Raw genomic sequence first — 20,124 nt, forward strand, 5'->3', positions numbered from 1 at the left:
GGGTGGCAAGAAGGTGGAGAGGTAGCAAAATGAGGCAGGGTAGGCTGATCAAGTCCTAGTGGGCAGGACTGGCCTCACTGGTGTGGCCAATATCCTAACTCTTTTCCTGGACCCAATCCTGCAGTGCAAGACAATGGAAACATGCATTAGCTATTTAACTGTAGCAGATCCAAGTAGATCACCCTTCGCCATGATGGTCTAACCCCCTGCTTCTGTGCAATGGAGACCTCTGCGACTGCCCCCCCCCACCATAGGATGAAGTGGTTGATGTTTTTGGCACTGCTGCATTGATTGGGAGCAGAAGGGGTAAGATTTGGCCCTCAATCACTGAAAGATCCAAAAAGTGACTTTTCCCTCGTCTACATCTGATGCAAACATTATGTCACCCAGTACAATCATCTGAGCAATGATTTTCAATCCTATAATTAACTTCAATTGCTATGAGTCACGCTAGGCAAATCCCACAGGTCTTTTCTAATGCCTCAAAGATGCTTGATCAATGTATAATCCCTGTGCTGCTCAAACCTGGGTTGAAAACTGAATAGTGAGAACTGTGCCATCTTCAGCTTAGGCTACTTATGTCCCAATCCTATCCTGCCACTCATAGCAGTAGAGCAGGAGATCTGCCACTATATATGCCTGATAGGATTGGACTGCACATTCATCAACAGATTCGGGAACCATTGCTGCAGACAAGTTGAGGTTGTTCTTGGCAGGTTGAGGGTGGATGATGGATAGCAACTGGGCATTCTGAGTCAAGATCCACCCAAGATAGCAGGGATGCTTCTGTTAGCACTGCTGCTCATTCTGGGCCTTCAGTTTTCTCCAATTGAATACAAGGCACAGGCTGCTTTGTGTGCCGTCACTGAACCCTCCCAGTTCCCCTGGAAGTATCAACAGAGTGGAGAACTGATCATTGGAGCGATTGTGTCACAGTTTACCTGCATGTTTGGTGACATTTCTTTCAGCGAACACCCCAAAACAAGGATGATAATGTAAGGAAATTCTACTTAACTCTCCAAAATGTTCAGAAGCTCAGATCAGATCAATTACCAATGTGTATTTCAAGGACTGGCATGTTCAGAAGAGAGTCTGCTTATGCTTGTTTTGGAAGATGTACTTAGATTTATGACCAGGATTCTTTCAAAGTTTGTATAAATGTACTTGGATCTATATCAGTTATTTTCAAACTCTTAGAAGGGATTTAGGAGCACTGTAAATTGTGCTGCTGCCAGGGATGGGAGGAATTTTTAACTTACCTGCAGCCAGTGCTGCTGGGGATGGTAGGGTTTCTTTTTACTAACCTGCAGCCAGCGTTGCTGTCCTGGGGGGGGGGGTCTGGGAAGCGCTCCACAGGGCTCCCTGTCCCTCAAAAACACACACACAAAAAGCACTTCTGGTTTTTGTGATGAAACCAGAAGTTCCCTTTCTTTCTTTTTTTCCTAGTCTTTGGCAGGCAGGTAGAGCCCTGTGGAAGGCTCCCCAGACCCCACAGGACTGCAGTGCTCGCTGCAGGTTAGTAAAAAGAAACCCTCCAGTCCCCAGCAGTAGCTTGATCTTGGGGATCCTGCTGCTGCCTCCCCCTTCTGCTCCTCTTAAAGGGGCAGGGACAAGTGCTTCCCTGGCTTGTGACTCATTACTCACCAGTTTGGGAACCACTGATCTACCAGATGCATGTGTTTCATGTCTTTTACTTCTCTCCTGTATCTGGGTTCTGTGGCTCCCAGAAACTGCCACATATACCAGATGTCAAATTCAGAACTGCCTGTGCTAAATGCCAGTAGTGACTCACTAAAGTTTCATACAGAAATCTTTCTCTGCAGTACATGGAGCTAACAGGGATGCATGCAAAGCATGTGCTCTACCACTGAGATATGGCTCCTCCTGTGTTTAACTCCATGTAAGATCCAATAATGTCAGTGGTCTCCCTGCAATCCATGGATCTGCCTTTAATTTAACAATTGCATATGAGGAACTACATTCAGGTCACGTGTTTATGCATTTGGGGTTCTAGGGATTTCAGAAGGACATTCTGTTCTTTGAACTGAGTCAGCACTTTAATGTGTGTGTATCACTGAGCTCTACTTTAAAGACAGATCCATTCCAATGGATGGAGTATAATTTCTCCTTTTGAAGAGTATCCAGGGATGGGTTAAAGGTGCCATCGGTTTTTGCAGAACTTAGCAACTAGGTACCCATTCTTCCTAGCAGTGATTATTTGAGAGATGCCAGCTTAGAAGTTCTTCTCACTGGGCTAGGCTACAGGTAGAAACTGCAGAAGTTGGAGTTGCAGATTGGCACCCTCCATATTATGGCACTGGGGCTAGGAACTGATGAAATCTCTTTCCTGAAGGCATTTGAGAGCCAATGGCCAGGGTCTCTTATTTTAGGCATCAGTCAAAAAGGGGCCCACCCATTTTACTATTCTGAAGTAAAATGCTTTACACTAGAACAAGATGAGTATGACCAACCAAAGTTAAACAATTCTTAGACTACAATCTAAGACTACATTTATTTGTACGTAAGTCCTATTGCATTCAATGGAATTTACTTCTGAGGATAAGTGCCTAGGGTCTTGTTGTTAGTCATTATGGGATGGGAGTTGGGAGAGAAATGTGTCCTCAGTGCTCCCATTTAAACCAGTAAGACCAGGCTTTCTCTGAATCATGCCCATGAATTGTATTTCATAGCAGAACTGCTAAGAAAATATCAGTACACATTTCTTTATTCTGTTAATGAATTTGGGATTAAAAAAACAACAATAACTTGGGAAGACAATCTGCTTAGATAAGATTTGTATCCATATACTCAGCAGTTAGGGCAGATTGCACATAATGATCTACTTTTTCTATCTTATCTTAAAAGTCCTTGAATATTTTATAACATTGAATTGAAAGAACTTTTGAGGCTTTGATAATATATGTAAGGGACTATTTTCAGATAGATACTTCATGAAGGTTTGACCATATACAAAATATAATACTTCCTTTAGTCCAGTTCCAAAGAACTACCAGCATGTCCTGTCCTTGGTCTTTGCTGTGAAGGAGATCAATGAGAATCTGAAGATCCTACCAAATGTCAGTCTGGGATTCCACATCTATGACAGTTACTTTGATGCAAGGCTGACTCACCAGAACACCCTGAAACTTCTTTGCACCCAGGAAAGGGTTGTCCCCAACTTCAAATGTGGCAAGCAAAAGGATCTGATAGCTGTCATTGGAGGACTAGATGCAGAAATCTCCCTTCACATGGGTACTCAATTAGGCATCTACAAGATTCCACAGGTACAATGGCATGTGGGTCATAACAATTTTTAAATTTCTGAGAGTATGCTTTTAAAGTGTTCTCAGGGACAATCATGGTTTTTTACAGATATGCAAGATGGTTTTCATCTTATCGCTCATTGCTTTGCCAGCTTTGATTAGATTTATTCAGATCAAATAGTATGCTATGGCAGGACTGAAATATTCTTAGTGAATATTTAGTTGTTCATAATTTAGTATATCTTTTTTCTTTCTCCCAAGGTGACTGACTGACCAGAATATATATAAGATGTTAGAAGTGCACTATAGGCACTTTCTTTGGAAATGGTATCAAATATTACTAATTTGGAAGCCACCATTCCAGTCAAAACCTGAAAGCACAGGAATAAAGGGCAGAAAATGTTAGTCATTTTGGGAGCCTCAGTAAGGGTTCCCATGAGGTTCTAGAGTCACACAGGCTCAGCGCCCGGGGCATACCAGGGGCATTTGCCCCGTTTGCCCAGTGCTAGGACCACTGCTGATAAAACATGGAAACACATGCAAGCAAACATGGAACAATTTGTTTTCTATATATCTGACATTTAGTATATCATTAACACAACTGATCTTGCATCAGCAGTAATAGAGAGGATTGGGTCAAAATGCCCCAATAGTTAAATAAATAAAATTAAAATAAAGTAAAAATGAGCAATCCATACCTGCTCATCTGCCAGAAACATATTACTTTATTTCAAAACGGGTTTTCATCTCAACACATTATTTGATCAGATTCATAAATATTTTTATTGGTTTTTCCCCATTATTTGGATAATAGTAATTGTTCTTTCCTAGATTGCCTACTGTGCACTTGCTCCAGTGATTAATGCTAAAATGCAGCTGCCTTCCTTTTATCGAATGGTCCCTAATGAAGCCCATCAATACAGAGGGATTGTCCGTTTACTTCAGCATTTCCAGTGGATTTGGGTCGGAGTTATTACTTACAGTGATGATAATGGAGAAAAATTTGTGCGCACCATGTTGAAAATGCTTTCTGAACGTGGAATCTGTGTGGCCTTTAGTAAAAGAATACCAGCACTCTCTCAAGTTACAGGGATGGCAGAAATACTAGAGACCACAGATGTAATAAACCCCCATGTGGCTGAGATCCTGGAACTAATAAATTCTGAAGTCACAGTCTATGTTCTCAATGCCGACTTTCAGACCACAACAGGTTTGAAATGGGTGATATATTTATATGCCCTACTAGAAGGTATGACAGTGTCTTTTGTTGGTAAAGTGTGGATATTGACCAGCCAGTGGGATTTCTCATCACTGACAGTGCACAGGGATTTTGACATACAGGTCTTCCATGGTGCCCTGTCTTTTGCCATTCACTCCAACAAAGTGCTGGGGTTTTCAGAGTTCCTTCAATCTCTACAGCCAATGTCACAAGAAGGAGATGACTTCATCAGGAACTTCTGGGAAGGGGCTTTTAACTGCTCATTTTCTCATTCTGATGATGGTGAGGACAGCAGAGATCCATGCACTGGTCAAGAGAGGTTGGAGGACCTCCCAGGGACCTTTTTTGAAATGAACATGACTGGCCAAAGCTACAGCATCTACAACGCAGTTCACGCTGTTGCACATGCATTGCAGAAGATGTTCTCATTCAGGGCCGAGCACAGATCTGTGGTAGACAAACGCAGGCTCTCTTCTCCACATCCACAATGGTCTCAGGTAATGTTGCAAATTGGCTTCCTTGTCTATGGGGATGTTAGAAGACAACTAAGATCTGAATCCTAACTGAATCCCCCCAGCTTATGCAGCTGAGCCAATGGAGCCTGAGCTTTACACTGCAGGGGATACATCAGGAAGCCTCCTTGAGCTGAGGCAACTCTTGTTCTCTTGCCACAAAGCAAACTTCCATTGCCCCAATAGAATGCCTCTGATCTGTGAGTCCTATTCTTCTTGTGGACATCTGAGGCAAGCCAGGAAGATTGAAAGGGATGGGGAATGTGATTAGGTTCAGATGCATGTAGGTGCTGCCTACATCCACCCCTAGATCCACCCCCATCCTGTTCTGCCTCCCACCTGCTCCCCTTGTAGAAACTTCCCCATTCCTTCTCCTACTCTGTTCTGCCTACTCCACCAGTCTCCACCTCCGCCATCAGCCTACTTTCACGGCTGGAGGAAGGGAAGCCTAGTCTAAGGTAGGATTCTACTGCCCGAACATTATAATGGATTTTGTCAATCCAGCTTTTTAGGGGCCTTATCTAATTTGTTTTCTGTTCCACAGTTGGTTACGTATCACTATGGATGAGGTGTGTAAAATCAGTGGAACTGACTCATGACTAACTTTGCTATCCAAAGTTAGGATATAACTATTGTTATATTGTTATATTGTTGCAGTCTTTCACTCAAAGTCTTTGCAGTCTTTGACTCAAAATGGGGGTCATGTATTTGTGCATATTCTAACTAAATGCTCAGAAAGGCTAGAGTATATGAGAGGCAATGATGCAAATGCTCCCAAAGCCTCCAAAGCATTCACAAAACTTTGACCCTTTTCGGAGCACTCAAACTGAACAGTTGCAGGACTTCCATCTGCAAGCTTTTCCCTTACAGCAAAGTACTTGGCTTTGAGAGGGGGGGGGGGGATGATGGGCTCTTCCCAGACTGTGACACTAGATTTCTACTGTGGTATGAAAGAGATGCTATGTTGATCCTTTCTGTCCTTGAGAAGACCCTCAGAGGGTTCACTTCAAAGAAAGTAAATAAATATTTATTTTTTTGAAACTATCAGTATTTTGCCAGGAATTTTGGAATTAAAATCCTAACCCCAGTTCCCATCAGAAAAAAGATTCCAGAAAGTTCTGGAAGTGCTAGCTGCCATTAATGTCGTTCCCTCTTCCCCCACAAAGACAAACACATAATTTGCTGACAAATAGGAATTCAGCGGAAACAGAGGTGACGTGTGCTGAACATTTTGGTTTTACGATGTGGTCCTTTCAATTACACAAAAGTCCCTCCCCTGAAAACACAAATCATTTATAATGTTTTCCTTGATCCCTTCCAATCCAGTTTCACTCATTCCTGAGAAGCATCTCATTTAACAACAGTGCTGGAGACACGGTGTCTTTTGATGAGGAGGGTGAATTAGCAGCTGGATTTGATCTGATCAACTGGGTGACTTTCCCCAACCAGTCCTTCTTGAGAGTGAAGACAGGAATGATGGATCCTCAAGTTACCCCAGGCAAAGAATTCACCATTAATGATGATACCATCACATGGCCCAGCGCATTCAATCAGGTATGGTATGATTCAGCTGGAAGATGGAAAGCTAAATGGGAAATGTACCAGCATTAAATCCTGATCACCTTGACCCTTAGTATTCCCTCCCAGTCTTCTAAGCAATGCTTTCGAAAGAACTTACTTTTTTGTAAGGAATCGCAAAATCAGTATGTAGAATTTATTATAGAATTTATAACTCGTAGTCTCAATCTTCTGACCCCACCTATTGCTGCCATCCCCTCATCTCATTCCACCCTCCCTTCCCTACCCCACCTTCTCCCACCCCTGCACTTAGTCAGTATTGGGCTGTGAATCATCTCAGACATTGCTACTGAAATTTCTTTGTCTAGAGATGTTGAGAATGAACTCAGTCCTGTTTGCATTAATAGCTTGGTATCCGTCACTGAGCTATGAGGCTTGACAGGGTCACACTTGTCTACTGAGCTCCAGATCAGAAAAGTTGCCAGGGGTCCTGGAGCAAAACGCTCAACTAGATCTCCCATCATACCCCTGCTTACCACATGATGGTACATTTTGTGCTACCAATGCTGTGGGTTCAGGGGACAGCCTTTGGTATGTAGTCATGTTCCCCTGCACAGCTCCGCTATTGGTTGATCTCTGACATCTTTGCTATCTGGTCATGCCTGCAAATTAGTCCAGAACATCTGACACCAACCCTGCCTCTCTTTATTTATTTAGAAGAGTTCTATAGGAATACCGGGTGCTGTAGGCTTATACCATGATCTCGGAAGCTAAGCAGGGTCAGGCCTGGTTAGTACCTGGATGGGAGACCACCTGGGAATACCGGGTGCTGTAGGCTTATACCATAGTCTTTCGAGACTCAAGGTTGCCAATCATACTATCTTTATCGCTATCTGATAAAGATATCAAAAGATATCATACTATCTTTTCGCTATCTGGTCATGCCTGCAAATTAGTCCAGAACATCTGACACCAACCCTGCCTCTCTTTATTTATTTAGAAGAGTTCTATACTATCTTTATCCAGACAACAAGATTTTCTCTGGCTGCTGTTCATTGTGTCATGCAAGCTTTTTTGCTGGGGGTATCTTGTCTGCAAAAACCAGTCCTAGAATTTACCACTCAGAATAATGCCCTCTGCTGAAGGTTGCCATATTTCCTCATAGTAGGATTTTTATCTTTGGTGCAAGTATTTTGGCAGTTATTTCCAAGTCTATTAGAGAAGTTACTGACTGAGGGCCTGATCTAAAGGCCCACACGACACTTACCGTTGGGCTGGCTTGGGTACCAGCTCAGCATGAGCCATCGCTGGGTGGAATAGAAACAACCGCCACCCGGAGCTTCATGCATGCGCCTGGTGGCAGAGTTAAGTTGTGGTGGGGGGCATGTTCCAGTTGGGAGAAGGGTGGAAGAAAGCATGGCAGAGGGGAACGAAGCGGGTGGGGTTGAAGACGGAAGGCCCTGCCACCCTTTCCTATCCCCCCTCCCTGCTTGGGAGATCTGACATGGTTCTTTGAATCCACACAATAGTGGGCACAAATCTGAGGAGAACCATTGGGGCCACCTGGGATTACACAGGGTGAGGGAGCATAATCTCACACACGTGGAGTAGACCCCACGCTTCTTCTCAGCCTCACAGGATGCAGCAGTAGCCATTTCAGTGCCGCTGCAGCCCTGGGTCCTGGGAAGCACAGGATGGGGCTGTGAATATCCTGGATGATTCCATCAGTGAATGGCTGAATCCTTTAATGAGACTGTAGTAGTAGACTAAAAAAATATTCTGATCATGAGGAGTTCGTGTGCTTCAACAGCCAACTTCAAGTTGAGTTCATTGCTTCTTAAGTTGAGTTCACATTTCTGGTTCTGAATTTCCAAAATTCGTGTTCTTGATTGCTTCCATTCAGCTATAATCCACCCCAACCCTATTAAAGAAAAAAAATAGTTTGGTCTTAGAGAAGAATAGTACTTTCTCACTAGCCAAAGGAGTAAACTCTCTTCTCTTTCCATGCATAGGTGCTGCCCACTGCTCTGTGCAATGGCCACTGCTATCCAGGTTACAGCAAGAAAAAGAAGGAAGGGAAGCCGTTTTGTTGCTATGATTGTAATCTATGTCCAGAAGGGAAGATTTCTAATCAGACAGGTGGGAGACAAAATGTGCAGTGTAATGAATCGTTCATGCTATAACATCACTCCTAAGTATCCCCTTTTTCCTAGTTTTATGCTTTAAAACTCTTCATGCTATGAGCCAGCCGGGGAAAAGGCAGCCTGACAGAAGCAATTTTACCTACCTCTCCGTGGGCTGCCTGGTTCCCAGTGTGCCTCTTGAGATTTACAACAGCTCTTTGGCTAGAGTACGTTTAAGGCTGCAATCCTAACCACACCTTCCTAAGAGTAAGCCCCACTGAACAAAATACAACTTACTTCTGAGTAGACCTGGTTAGGATTGTGCCCTAAGAGGCCTCTGGGGCAATGGTGAACTTTGGGGGGGACGGGCAAATGACCCAGGAGTTGCGCTTGCCACACACTCAACGCCTCCACTCGCCGGACTGCGCCACACTCAAAAGCCAAAAACCTGATTCTCTCCCATTCATATCACTTACAAGTGAAGGAGGGAAAAATTGAGTTAAATCAAATGTTACAAGAAACACCTGCTTGACAACTATGTGATTCTCTCTTTCAAATTTAATAGTAGCAAAATTAGCTGCTAGTTGGGCTCTTCACCACCGAGGAAGGACGAGGATTTTAAGCAGTCAATCTCATTTCTTGTTCTGACCCTTTTCAGTCACTATTGGGCACCTTTCGCACCCAAAGCGCATTTTACTATAGTATCGTCCCCTGTAATAAGTCTTCTCCCATGGTTTGAACTTTCCTTGCACTGATATCCCATGATGCATTTTAAAATTTCCCCTGTTTTTAAAACCAGGAAGACACCACACTTTACATAAAAAAGCAATTTCTTTTTAGCATTGCTTCTTTATTGGCCATCAATTCCTCACCCACAGCCATATTGAACCCGACAAGTATAGCAGAATTGTTTAGCTTGGAAGGATATTTTAGATCAGATAGTAGATCTCAATATTCTATATTTGCTGTCCAAAGAGGACACTGCAGGCTGTACATTTTTGACATTTGAGAAAAAACAACATTTCAAAGAATGTTCAACTCAAACATGAATTAGAGGTGGAACCATCCACTTAGTTAGGCATGGATTGATATAGGAAGAGAAAATTATAACAGATACATCAAATTTACATTTGTTTATTTTTTCAGACATGGATGACTGTGTCAAATGTCCAGAAGGTCAGTTTCCAAACAAGAACCAAGATCAATGCCTTCCCAAAGTCTTCCATTTCCTCTCTTTCACAGAACCCTTGGGAATGACATTAAGTGTCTTGGCTTTGTCTTTCTCTCTGATCACAGTTTTGGTGCTGAGGATTTTCATCAAGAACCAGGATACTCCCATCGTCAAAGCCAACAATCAAGACCTCACCTACTCTCTCCTTGTCTCCTTATTGCTCTGCTTCCTCTGCTCCTTGCTATTCATTGGCCAGCCTCATGCAGTGACCTGTTATTTAGGACAAACTTCTTTTGGCCTTGTCTTCTCAGTGGCTGTTTCTTGCATCTTGGCTAAAACCATCACTGTGGTTCTGGCTTTCATGGCCACCAAGCCAGGATCCAGGATGAGGAAATGGGTGGGGAAAAGGCTGGCCAACTCCATTATACTTGGTTGCTCCCTCATTCAAGCCACCATTTGTGCTGTGTGGCTCTGCACTGCCCCTCCATTTCCAGATTTGGACACGGACTCTCTGGCTGAAGAAACGGTGGTGGAGTGCAATGAAGGCTCCATCACTATGTTTTATTGTGTTCTGGGATACCTGGGATTTCTGGCTGCTGTCAGCTTCACTGTGGCTTTCCAAGCTAGGAAGCTGCCAGACAGTTTCAATGAAGCCAAGTTCATCACTTTCAGTATGTTGGTGTTTTGTAGTGTGTGGTTGTCCTTCATCCCGCCTTACCTGAGCACCAAGGGAAAGTACATGGTGGCTGTGGAGATCTTCTCCATCTTGGCCTCCAGTGCTGGGTTGCTGGGCTGTATCTTTTTCCCCAAATGCTACATAATTATCCTGAGGCCTGAACAGAACAGCAAGGATCAGCTCAGAAGAAGAAATCACTAAGTATGTGTTTCATATCTTTTATTTTGTATTATCTGGAAGTAGATATAGCCCACATATTCGATCACTCTCCACTATTTCACATTCTTGGTAGTAACCTTGAGTTGCCTTTGTTGGGATAGAAAAGCTGGATATAAATTCCACAAACAAACAAACAAACAAACAAACAAACAAACAAACAAACAAACAAACAAACAAACAAACAAACAAACAAGCAAACAAACAAACAAACAAACAAACAAACAAACAAACCTGGTGGTAGATAGGTGAGTGTGGGTGTGGGGAGAGGCAGGAAGGAAGCATTGCTGTGTGGTGGGAGGCAGGTGGAGGGCGGGGATGAGGTGTGGCAGGGGAGGCACAAGGCAGGAGGAGGGCTGGACTGGTGGAGCTCGGCTCCACCAGATCCTGTGCCCTTTGTAGGAATGTGAGGTCCAACACGGGACTCTCCATTTCTGCACCAGCTCTACAGCCGTCATAGAATCTTGTAGCACAGCTACTTCCCTTACTCAGGGGAAGTGGATCAAAGTCCACTTCCCCTGAGGAGCCACTGCAGGATGCTCGGTTGTGCGTTGGATGCTGTGGTGGTCATTTTGGCTCCGTGGCGGCCTTGCACTGCGGGCAGCTCAAGATTGGGTTGCCCACCTTTCACATGGGAGGCCTGTCTGTGAAGTGCTGTGGAACCATTCACAACAAGTGACAATGTTGGAGGGGTAGTGAATTCGTGAGGCACTAGTCCAGCTTCCTTTTCCACTCTAGCATGCCAGTATGGTCAGTCCTCCACTATCTCACTGAAAGTGAGTCTGAAGAAGTTTGGGGCAGTGGCCATTTTCTTCTCTGTTTTGTGCTGCTGAGGATGAAGGTAGGAAAGGGGGGGCTGGAATGGATCCCTTGCAGATACTGATTCCGCCCCCTCCCGCCCCACTCCCTTCCCCAGCATGCCTCTCCCTCCCCCAGCATGCCTCCTCCTCCCCCTGCCCCAGAACACCTCCACCCCATCTCCCCCCACACCTCCACTCACTTTTCTGCCACTCAGTGGTATGTATGCATGACCACTGAGCCGCGGAGCACCAGTGATCCTCTGGTGCTGAGCTAGCATCATCGCTGGACTGTTGCTTATAGCCACGAACGTGCTTTACAGCTAGTTTGCGACACTCACAGCTCACAAAGGGTTTTCTACCCATCTCAGCCAATACAGGTTACACATACATGAAGTTTTTTCTATTCAGACGAGGGGCTTCATTCACCACAGACTCGTTCAAAATCACAGGCATTCAAGCAAGTCAATTTAGAACAATCGTGAAGAGCAGTATTTCTCAAGGTTTCCTCCACCATACCACTTCACATGGTCCACCTATTTGAAGTACCACTGGAAGTAACTGCCAGTGATGACATCATCACTGATGATGACATCATCACCAGTGACTTCTGGGTTGGGAGACCAGATGCAACACAACAAACATCAACAAGAGGCTCAGGGTGGACCTGAGTCTTTATTAAACACTAAGAGCTCTGCCCACTAAGCCGAGCCTCCTACCACTGGATGTTGTGTCATGTTCCATGTGTCAACTGGTGGTGAGGGTAGATCATGGCTGGAGCAGGATGGTTCAGGGGTAGGAGAGCAGTGGATCTCAGTGGCAGAAGCATCCACCAGATCCTATCCTGTAGTCCAGGACCAGACACTGTCCTATTCAGATCTATGTCTCCTGGCCCTTTGAAATCCTTCCCAGGCCTCCAGAGGGCTGTTAAACATGACTTCTGGTTTTTGGAAGGTTCTCCGGAGGACTCAGAAGACTTTTGAAGGGCCAGAGGATGTCACAAGAGGCTCTGAAGCGACCAGTAAAGCAGCCTATTGGGGAGGGGGGCAGTATTTTGTGATCTGGCACTTGCTGCATCCGGTGGGGGGCAGTCCTGAAAATCCTGTGTAAGGGAATCCAGGGGTAGGTTTCCGTGGCTGGGGTGGGTCTAATTAGACATGCAGCAGCATAATCACTGGTACTTGTCCATGTGGACCTGGGTCAGGGGATTAGGTTTGGCAGAAGGTGTGGCTTCTTTCTAGGAACTCCCCATTCAGTTGCCATTTTTTCTCTTCACGTCCTGTTGCGCAAATAGAATCCCTCTTATTCCACTAATAGGCCCAATTTAACACTTAGTAGGGCCGCCTGTCCTTGGATCCTATCTCGTGACAATGCGGAATTACGTAAAGCAGTCGGCGCCTACTGCAGAAGGCACTCTTTAAGTGCATGAACTTACTGTGCTGCCAGCTACATCAGTGGGAAGGACTGTGTCTTCCCTTCCATGAAAATGCACTCATGCTCCTTGACTACGTAGTCATTGGCAGAGGTGGGAGGGGGTGGCAAGAAGGTGGAATTGGGGCAGAGAGGTAGCAAAATGAGGCAGGGTGGGCTGATCGAGTCCCAGGGGGCAGGATTGGCCTCACTGGTGTGGCCAATATTCTAACTCAGTGGTTCTCAAATTTTCTGGGAGAGTTTGAGAGCCTGCAAGCCTTTGCTTAAGGAGCAGGGGTGGGGGAATGCAGTGACGCAATACCCAGCATCATGCTGCTGTGGAGGGGTGCAGGGGCACACTTCCATTCATCCCTGCCTGCAGTAGCCTCCCAGGGGTCAGAGGAGCTGCAGGCAGGGGTGTGTGGAAGTGTGCCCCTGCACTCTGATCAGAGGCACGATCCCCTGGATGCCTTCCTCCTCCCCACCCCTTAAGGGAGCAGAGCCCAGGGTTTGCAGACTGGGACGTTGTGACGCTCCAGTTTGAGAACCACTGTCCTGACTCCTTTCCTGGACCCAATCCTGCAGCTCAAGTCAATGGAAACTTGCAATAGCTATTTAGCTGTAGCAGATCTGAGAAGATCACCCTGCATCATAGTGGCTGCTCCTGTGCCACAAAGGAGACCTCTGTGACTGTTCCCCCCCCCCCACCATAGGATGAAGTGGTTAATGTTTTTGGCGCTGCTGCATAGTTGGGGACCAAAATGGGTAGGTTTTGGCCCTAAATCACTCAAGATCCAAGAAGTGGATTTCCCCCCTCTACATCTGATGCAAACAGTATGTCACCCAGTGCAATCATCTGAGCAATGATTTCCAATCCTATAATTAACTTCAATTGCTATGAGTCATTCTCCCGCTAGGCAAATCCCACAGCTCTTTTCTAATGCCTCAAACATATTGATCAACATATAATCTCTGTGCTGCTCAGACCTGGGTTGAAAACTGTGAACAGTGAGAACGGTGCCATTTTCATCTTCGGTTACTTATGGCCCAATGCTGTCCTGGCAGCATGGCAGAAGATGGGGCGATCCACCACTATATATGCCCAGTTCATCAAGAGATTCTGGAAGCATTGCTGCACACAAGTTGGGTTTGTTCTAGGCAGGTTGAGGGTGAATGATCGATAGCAACTGGGCATTCTGAGTCAAGATCCACCCAAGATGCTTCTGTTAGCGCTGCTGCTCATTCTGGGCCTTCTGTTTTCTCCAATTGAATGCAAGGCACAGGCTGCTTTGTGTGCAGTCACTGAACCCTCCCAGTTCCCCTGGAAGTATCAACAGAGTGGAGAACTGATCATTGGAGCGATTGTGTCACAGTTTACATGCATATTTGGTGACATTTCTTTCAGCGAACACCCCAAAACAAGGATGATAATGTAAGGAAATTCTTCTTAACTCTCCAAAATGTTCAGAAGCTCAGATCAGATCAATTACCAATGTGTATTTCAAGGACTGGCATGTTCAGAAGAGAGTCTGCTTATGCTTGTTTTGGAAGATGTACTTAGATTAATGAGCAGGATTCTTTCGAAGTTTGTATAAATATACTTTCATCTACATCTGTGCTTTTCTGCACTGCAATTCTGGGGTTCAAGGAGTCTGGGGAGGCCTCCACAGGGCTCCCAGTGAATGCAAAACACTATTTTTTTTTTTTAATGGGCACATCTAGTTTTTGCAATGTAACCAGAAGAGCTCACTTTTCCCTCCTATTTTTAGACTTCGGCAGGCACGTGGAGACCTGCGGAGGGCTCTCTGGACCCCACAGGACTGCAGCGCTAGCTGCAGGTAAATAAAAAAAAGCTTTCTGTTCATGGCAGCAGTATAATCCCTCCCAGCTCCCATTTAAATATCACCTGAAAGGAGATCTCATCATTGAAGAAAATGTATCGCAGTTTGTTTGCCACTCTGATGACATGGCTTTCCGCGAACACCCCAAAACAAGGCTGATCGATGAACTAACATAAGGACATCCTTTTCTACCATCCAAAATGTTTGGTAGCTCAGATCAGTTAGAAATGTGTCATGCACAGACTGGCATGTCCAAAAGACAGTCTGCTTATGCTTGTTTTGGAAGATGCACTTAGATTTATGAGCAGGATTCTTTCAAAGACTGTATAAATATACTTTCATCTACATGATTCATTTGTGCCACTTTGTTTCATGTCTTTCAGTTCTCTCCTGCGCCCTTCAGGTGTTTCTGGGTTCCGTGGATCATTTATATCTAGTCAGATTATCCAGTTCAGAACTGGATATGCTAAGTCGCAACTAGAGTTTCGTACAAAAATCTTTCTCTGCTCCACATGATACTAATAGGGATGCATGCAAAGCATTTGCTCCACCACTGAGATACGGCCTGTGTGTAACAGCCCAATCCTATGTATGTCTATTCAGAAATAAATCAGTTTGTATGTTTGCAGTCTGACAGCCCAATCCTGAGCTGCCTGGCTCCCAGGGCATTCTGGGCAGCTCAGAATGCTGCATCTCCCAATAGATCCTTGGGGGCTGGGGACATTTGTCCCCTTCCCCGCATAAGGTAAGTGGACCCACAGTAGGGCTACTCAACTCCGCACTGGCTATTTAACCATCAAAGTGGGTTAGGCTTGGGCTGTAAATCTGACAACTGGATATGAGGAGCTACATTCAAATTCTTATATATGTGGGGTTCTATGGATTGATTTCAGATCATATGAACACTCTTTTCTTAGAACTGTTTTTATGACACGGCGCTTTAATATTTATGTATCACTGAGCTCTGCTTGAAATATAGATCCATTCCAATGGGTGGAGTAAATTTCTTTTTTTGAAGAGTATCCCGGGATAGTTAAAGGTGCCCTCAGTTATTGCAAAACTTAGCAACTAGGCACCCCTTCTTCTAGACAGTGATTATTTGAAAGATTCTACCCTCCAGCTTCCAGAGACCCAACTTGAGAGTTCTTTTGTCCTGGGATATACTACAGGCAAAGTTGGAGGAGGAGATGGCCAAATCCCATACAAGGCACAACAATGGCATCGGGGTTGGAAATGGATGAAATCTCTTCAATTGAAAGAACATCTGAGCCTTTCATAAAATTAGTTACAGCCTGCATTCAGATAGACACTTCATGAAGGATTGACCATATGATTCATGCAAAATATAATTCTTCCTTTAGTCCAGTTCCAAAGAACTATCAGCATGTCCTGTCCTTGGTCTTTGCTGTGAAGGAGATCAATGAGAATCCAAATTTCCTGCCTAATGTCAGCCTGTGGCTCCACATCTATGACAGTTACTACGATGCAAAACTGACTTACCAGAACACCCTGAAACTTCTTTCCACCCAGGAAAGGATTGTCCCCAACTTCAAATGTGAGAAGCAAAAGGAACTGATAGCTGTCATTGGAGGACTTGATGCAGAAATCTCCCTTCACGTGGCAACTCAATTAGGCATCTACAAGATTCCACAGGTACAATTCTTAAATTAGTATTTCTGTTTTCTTCCTCCCAGGTAACTGACTTGCAAGGATCTCTGTCTCTCTCTCTGTCTCTCTCTCTCTCTCTCTCTCTCTCTCTCTCTCTCTCTCTGTCTGTCTCTCTCTCTCTCTCTCTCTCTTTGAAAAAAACAAGAAATGCTGCTAGTTCAGAAGCCACTATTCCAGTCAAATCCTGAAAGCACAGAATAAGAAATAAAGTGCAGAAAGAGAGAGGAGTCAGTATCTCTTGCTCAAGTATCTCTATACATGTTTGAATAGCAAACATGACTAACAAGATCCGAACGCCTGCCAAAGGGAGGAAAAGACAGAGGAAAAGCCCGTGCACAGATTGCCCAGATTGCCTAGAAAGCGGAAACCTGAAGAAGAGAAAAAAGAAACAACTGAGAATGGAGAGCTTCTTCCCCTCCTCCACCCCCACTGGATCTGAGTGTGCTGTAAGTACAAATATTAGTCTTACTGCAATGGCAACTGAACCTGTGGAATCTTCAGATGACTCAGCAATAGGGGTGCCTATTAGCAGATTGTGTCCAGCTGAAGTGAGGGGGAAAGCTAGAAAAGTTGGGAAACAAACCTCTCCCGGACAGAATCATAAGACTAATGGTGCCCAGATAAGGCAGTCTGCCTCAGATTGCACTTTCCAACAATTAGGAGAAATCTGTTTTATATCTGCAGAGTCACTGCTAGTGATACTAGGTCGCCTAAACAAAATAGAGGGGCAACTAGAAGCCATGATTCAGAATCCATCTCAGCTAACTCTGAATGCTGCCAGGTTCCAACCTCCGGTAATTAACGCTGAGGATGCCATTAAATCATCCTCCTCCATACCAGAGACAACAGACTATAGCAGCGCACAACACGGAAAACAAAGGAAAGTGCAGCAATTATTCCAAAACAATCAGATACTAATTCACTTCCCCAGAAGAGATGCCCACCTTTGGAAATCTAAAGAAACAAAACTCGGTTCTCTTTCCAACTTTTGAACTTTTAGGTTGTTCATTCAGATATTAAGTATTTTTATTTCTTACCCACCCAGCCAACGTATAAAAGACTTTTTCTTGACTTCTGCTCAACAAGTGTGCCCCAGCAGATATTTCACGCAGCACAGAGGCTCAGAAGATTTGATATCTTCCCTCAGTGCATTTTTAAAGAGCTAGGCATCAGATCATTAATCAGGAAAAAAGCTAAGCATGTAGAAGTTAACATCACTGGGAAGACAGATATGCCAGCATCATGCAATTCAGATCTTCATGGTACAGTATCTGCAAGACAAGCTACTGTGAAGGATAGACATCAAGTACATGGGCGTGATGAACTGGAGGATCTGCAGATAAGATTGGACAGTCTCTTAGAACAAAGTAGACAACTCAACTGTGGACATGAAGGAAAAGATCTGGTATCTGAGATGACAAGTGAGGCGAGTGAGCCGATGGAGTCTGATATCTCTATAGGACTGAGTCCACCATCAAAAAAGCTGTCAAATTCTATTATAGAAGCTGCTAATATGGTCCAAGACTCTATGGCAAAAGAATTGTGCTTTGGAAAACCACAAGGGAGCTTTAGTCTCCCTCTAACAACCAAAGTGGGAAAAATGACTAATCGTCCGGGACTGCTGCTGGCTCCAGACCCTCACTTCAACAACATAACAGCTCTTCTTGCTCCAGATTTGCTTCATTCACCATGCAACTCACAGCCTCTAACTGAGGGGGCTTGGACAAGCCCCCCAAGGTTTGTCCTTTGACCCCTTACAAACAATGTAGCCATTTGCAAAATCTGATTTTTTTCAACTGTAATATAAGCTCCCAGCTTACAGACCAGTTGCCTCAACTGGATGTGGATGAGGTCAAGCTGACTAGGGAGGCCCTGGAGGCATTCAGAATCTTACCTCATCAGGAACAACGACAGACTGTGCAGAAAGTGGAAATGCTCTGGAAGGAGCTGTCGGATATGATGCAGACGACACATCCCCTTACTTCATGTGAGACCACATCTTCTCCACGGGACTCTCCAATGGTTTCCTCAGACAAAGACCCTTTCTTAAGGCCGACCTATCAGACTGAGATGCATCAGGAGTCCCCAGTCAGGGGAAGCATGCCTTACTCCCTCTGTCTTGGGGGCTCTCCCTCTACAGTGCCACCTCCTGTTGGCTCAGCCTGGGCTTTTGAGAGTGAGAAACAGCCCCTTAACCATCTGCTCCCTCCACCAAAAGAGGCCATGGATAGCGAACACTGCTGTCTAGATGATAAAATGGAGGGCGTGGTGATGGAGATGCCCAATACATCTATTCAAATTAAACAGCAACCTGCCTCTACTGTTTTAGAGGAACCCATAGCACAACTCTCCCAGCTTTCAACAGTGGATATCCAACCAAGTCAACAACCATTGATCCATCTTGTTCCTGATGGAAACCCAGCCATAGCAGCAACAGGCAATGCTCTAGAAGAGACAAATCTGCCGGATCGATTGGAAACCAAGCTAAGATTGCCGGAGACCATTATGCTTGAGCCAGAGCTACAACCACCTGCCTCAAGCACGCAGAGGGGCTCAGAAATTCAAATTCCCTTAATTCCATCAGACTGACTGCTTCCACATCGACTCCCTGAAGCCCTCCAAGGTCAACTGAAAATCCTGTCTTGGAATATCGCTGGCTGGTCAGCAAAGTCACGGGAGAAAGTGCTAGATGAAATCCTAAGGGATAGAGATGTTATATTGCTACAGGAAACATGGGCTACCTTACCCATTGAGTTTGAAGGGTTCTCCGTAACATCACTACCAGCACGGAAGAGCGCAGCAAAAGGTCGTCCTGCTGGCGGTCTCGCCATATTAGTGAAACCTGTTTTTAAGAATGCGTTGGTGTTTATGGCCGATAGCTATTGTAAAATCCAGGCAATTAAGCTGAGGCTGCCACATCAAAGCCTTATGGTTATAAATGTGTACATGCCACCTGTCAATGACAAAGCGGCAACTGAAAAGCAGTGGGTATATTTTAGTGGCATGTTTAATGAATTGACTGGCAAATTTCCTTCTCTCGTACCAATAATTTCTGCGGATTTTAACGCCAGGGTGGGACACAATAACGACATCTTCCATCAAATCCTAGATCTGCCTACTGATATGACCTTATCAGAGATTCGTTTCTCTGAAAGGCAGTCAAAAGACAGAACAATTAATGCAGCTGGGCTTCTTTTGGCTAAATTCTGTATTACCAACGGCCTCACTTGGTTAAACGGCCTAGATTATCTGGGGGATAAAGGAGAGTATACCCATATTTCAACTAGAGGTATGAGTGTTATTGATTACATTCTGGTTCCCTTTTATTTTCTCCCACAGATAGTGAATTTTAGAATTGGATACCCACAGTCTAGTGACCATTTACCCTTAATATGTGATTTGGCCTACTTCTCAGATTGCTACCACAATTCCCACTCTCAGGTGGAGGACGGTCACCCTGACACAATTAAAAGAATTAAATGGGATGCAGCCACTAAAGAGTCCTTTTGCACACTACTACAAACTGAGGACATGTTCCAGTTGTCTACTCTGGATCCAGATAACCAACTAGGGATTGTGACCTTATTCGAGGTTTTAATATCAACTCTCCAGAACAAACTGGGCTGGATACCTCCACCTTAAAGAACAGAAGGTGGGAGAAAAAACTCTGCCAAGCTTGAGCAGACTTGCTTGACACTGAAGTTCGCTGT

General features: G+C 44.7%; 1 protein-coding gene across 1 annotated transcript; it reads left to right on the forward strand.

Annotated features, from left to right (window-relative positions):
• The first annotated feature begins 780 nt into the window (after window positions 1-780).
• Window positions 781-10,683, forward strand: LOC136652985 (vomeronasal type-2 receptor 26-like). Its single transcript, XM_066629911.1, has 6 exons — window positions 781-995; window positions 2,993-3,284; window positions 4,095-4,979; window positions 6,321-6,548; window positions 8,525-8,651; window positions 9,782-10,683. Exons 1-6 carry the CDS (start codon window positions 781-783, stop codon window positions 10,681-10,683), a joined length of 2,649 nt encoding a protein of 882 aa, XP_066486008.1.
• Window positions 10,684-20,124: the final 9,441 nt, after the last annotated feature.

Source organism: Tiliqua scincoides, chromosome 5, assembly GCF_035046505.1.
Source record: "Tiliqua scincoides isolate rTilSci1 chromosome 5, rTilSci1.hap2, whole genome shotgun sequence".
Classification (NCBI taxonomy): Eukaryota; Metazoa; Chordata; class Lepidosauria; order Squamata; family Scincidae; genus Tiliqua; species Tiliqua scincoides.

Bases quoted from the DNA above. Each gene is read 5' to 3' on its own strand.
- LOC136652985 (XM_066629911.1), top strand. From the start codon at position 781: ATGCTTCTGTTAGCACTGCTGCTCATTCTGGGCCTTCAGTTTTCTCCA. The intron at 4,980-6,320 runs GTAATGTTGCAA...CTTCCAATCCAG, and splicing joins CACATCCACAATGGTCTCAG to TTTCACTCATTCCTGAGAAG. The intron at 6,549-8,524 runs GTATGGTATGAT...TTCCATGCATAG, and splicing joins GGCCCAGCGCATTCAATCAG to GTGCTGCCCACTGCTCTGTG.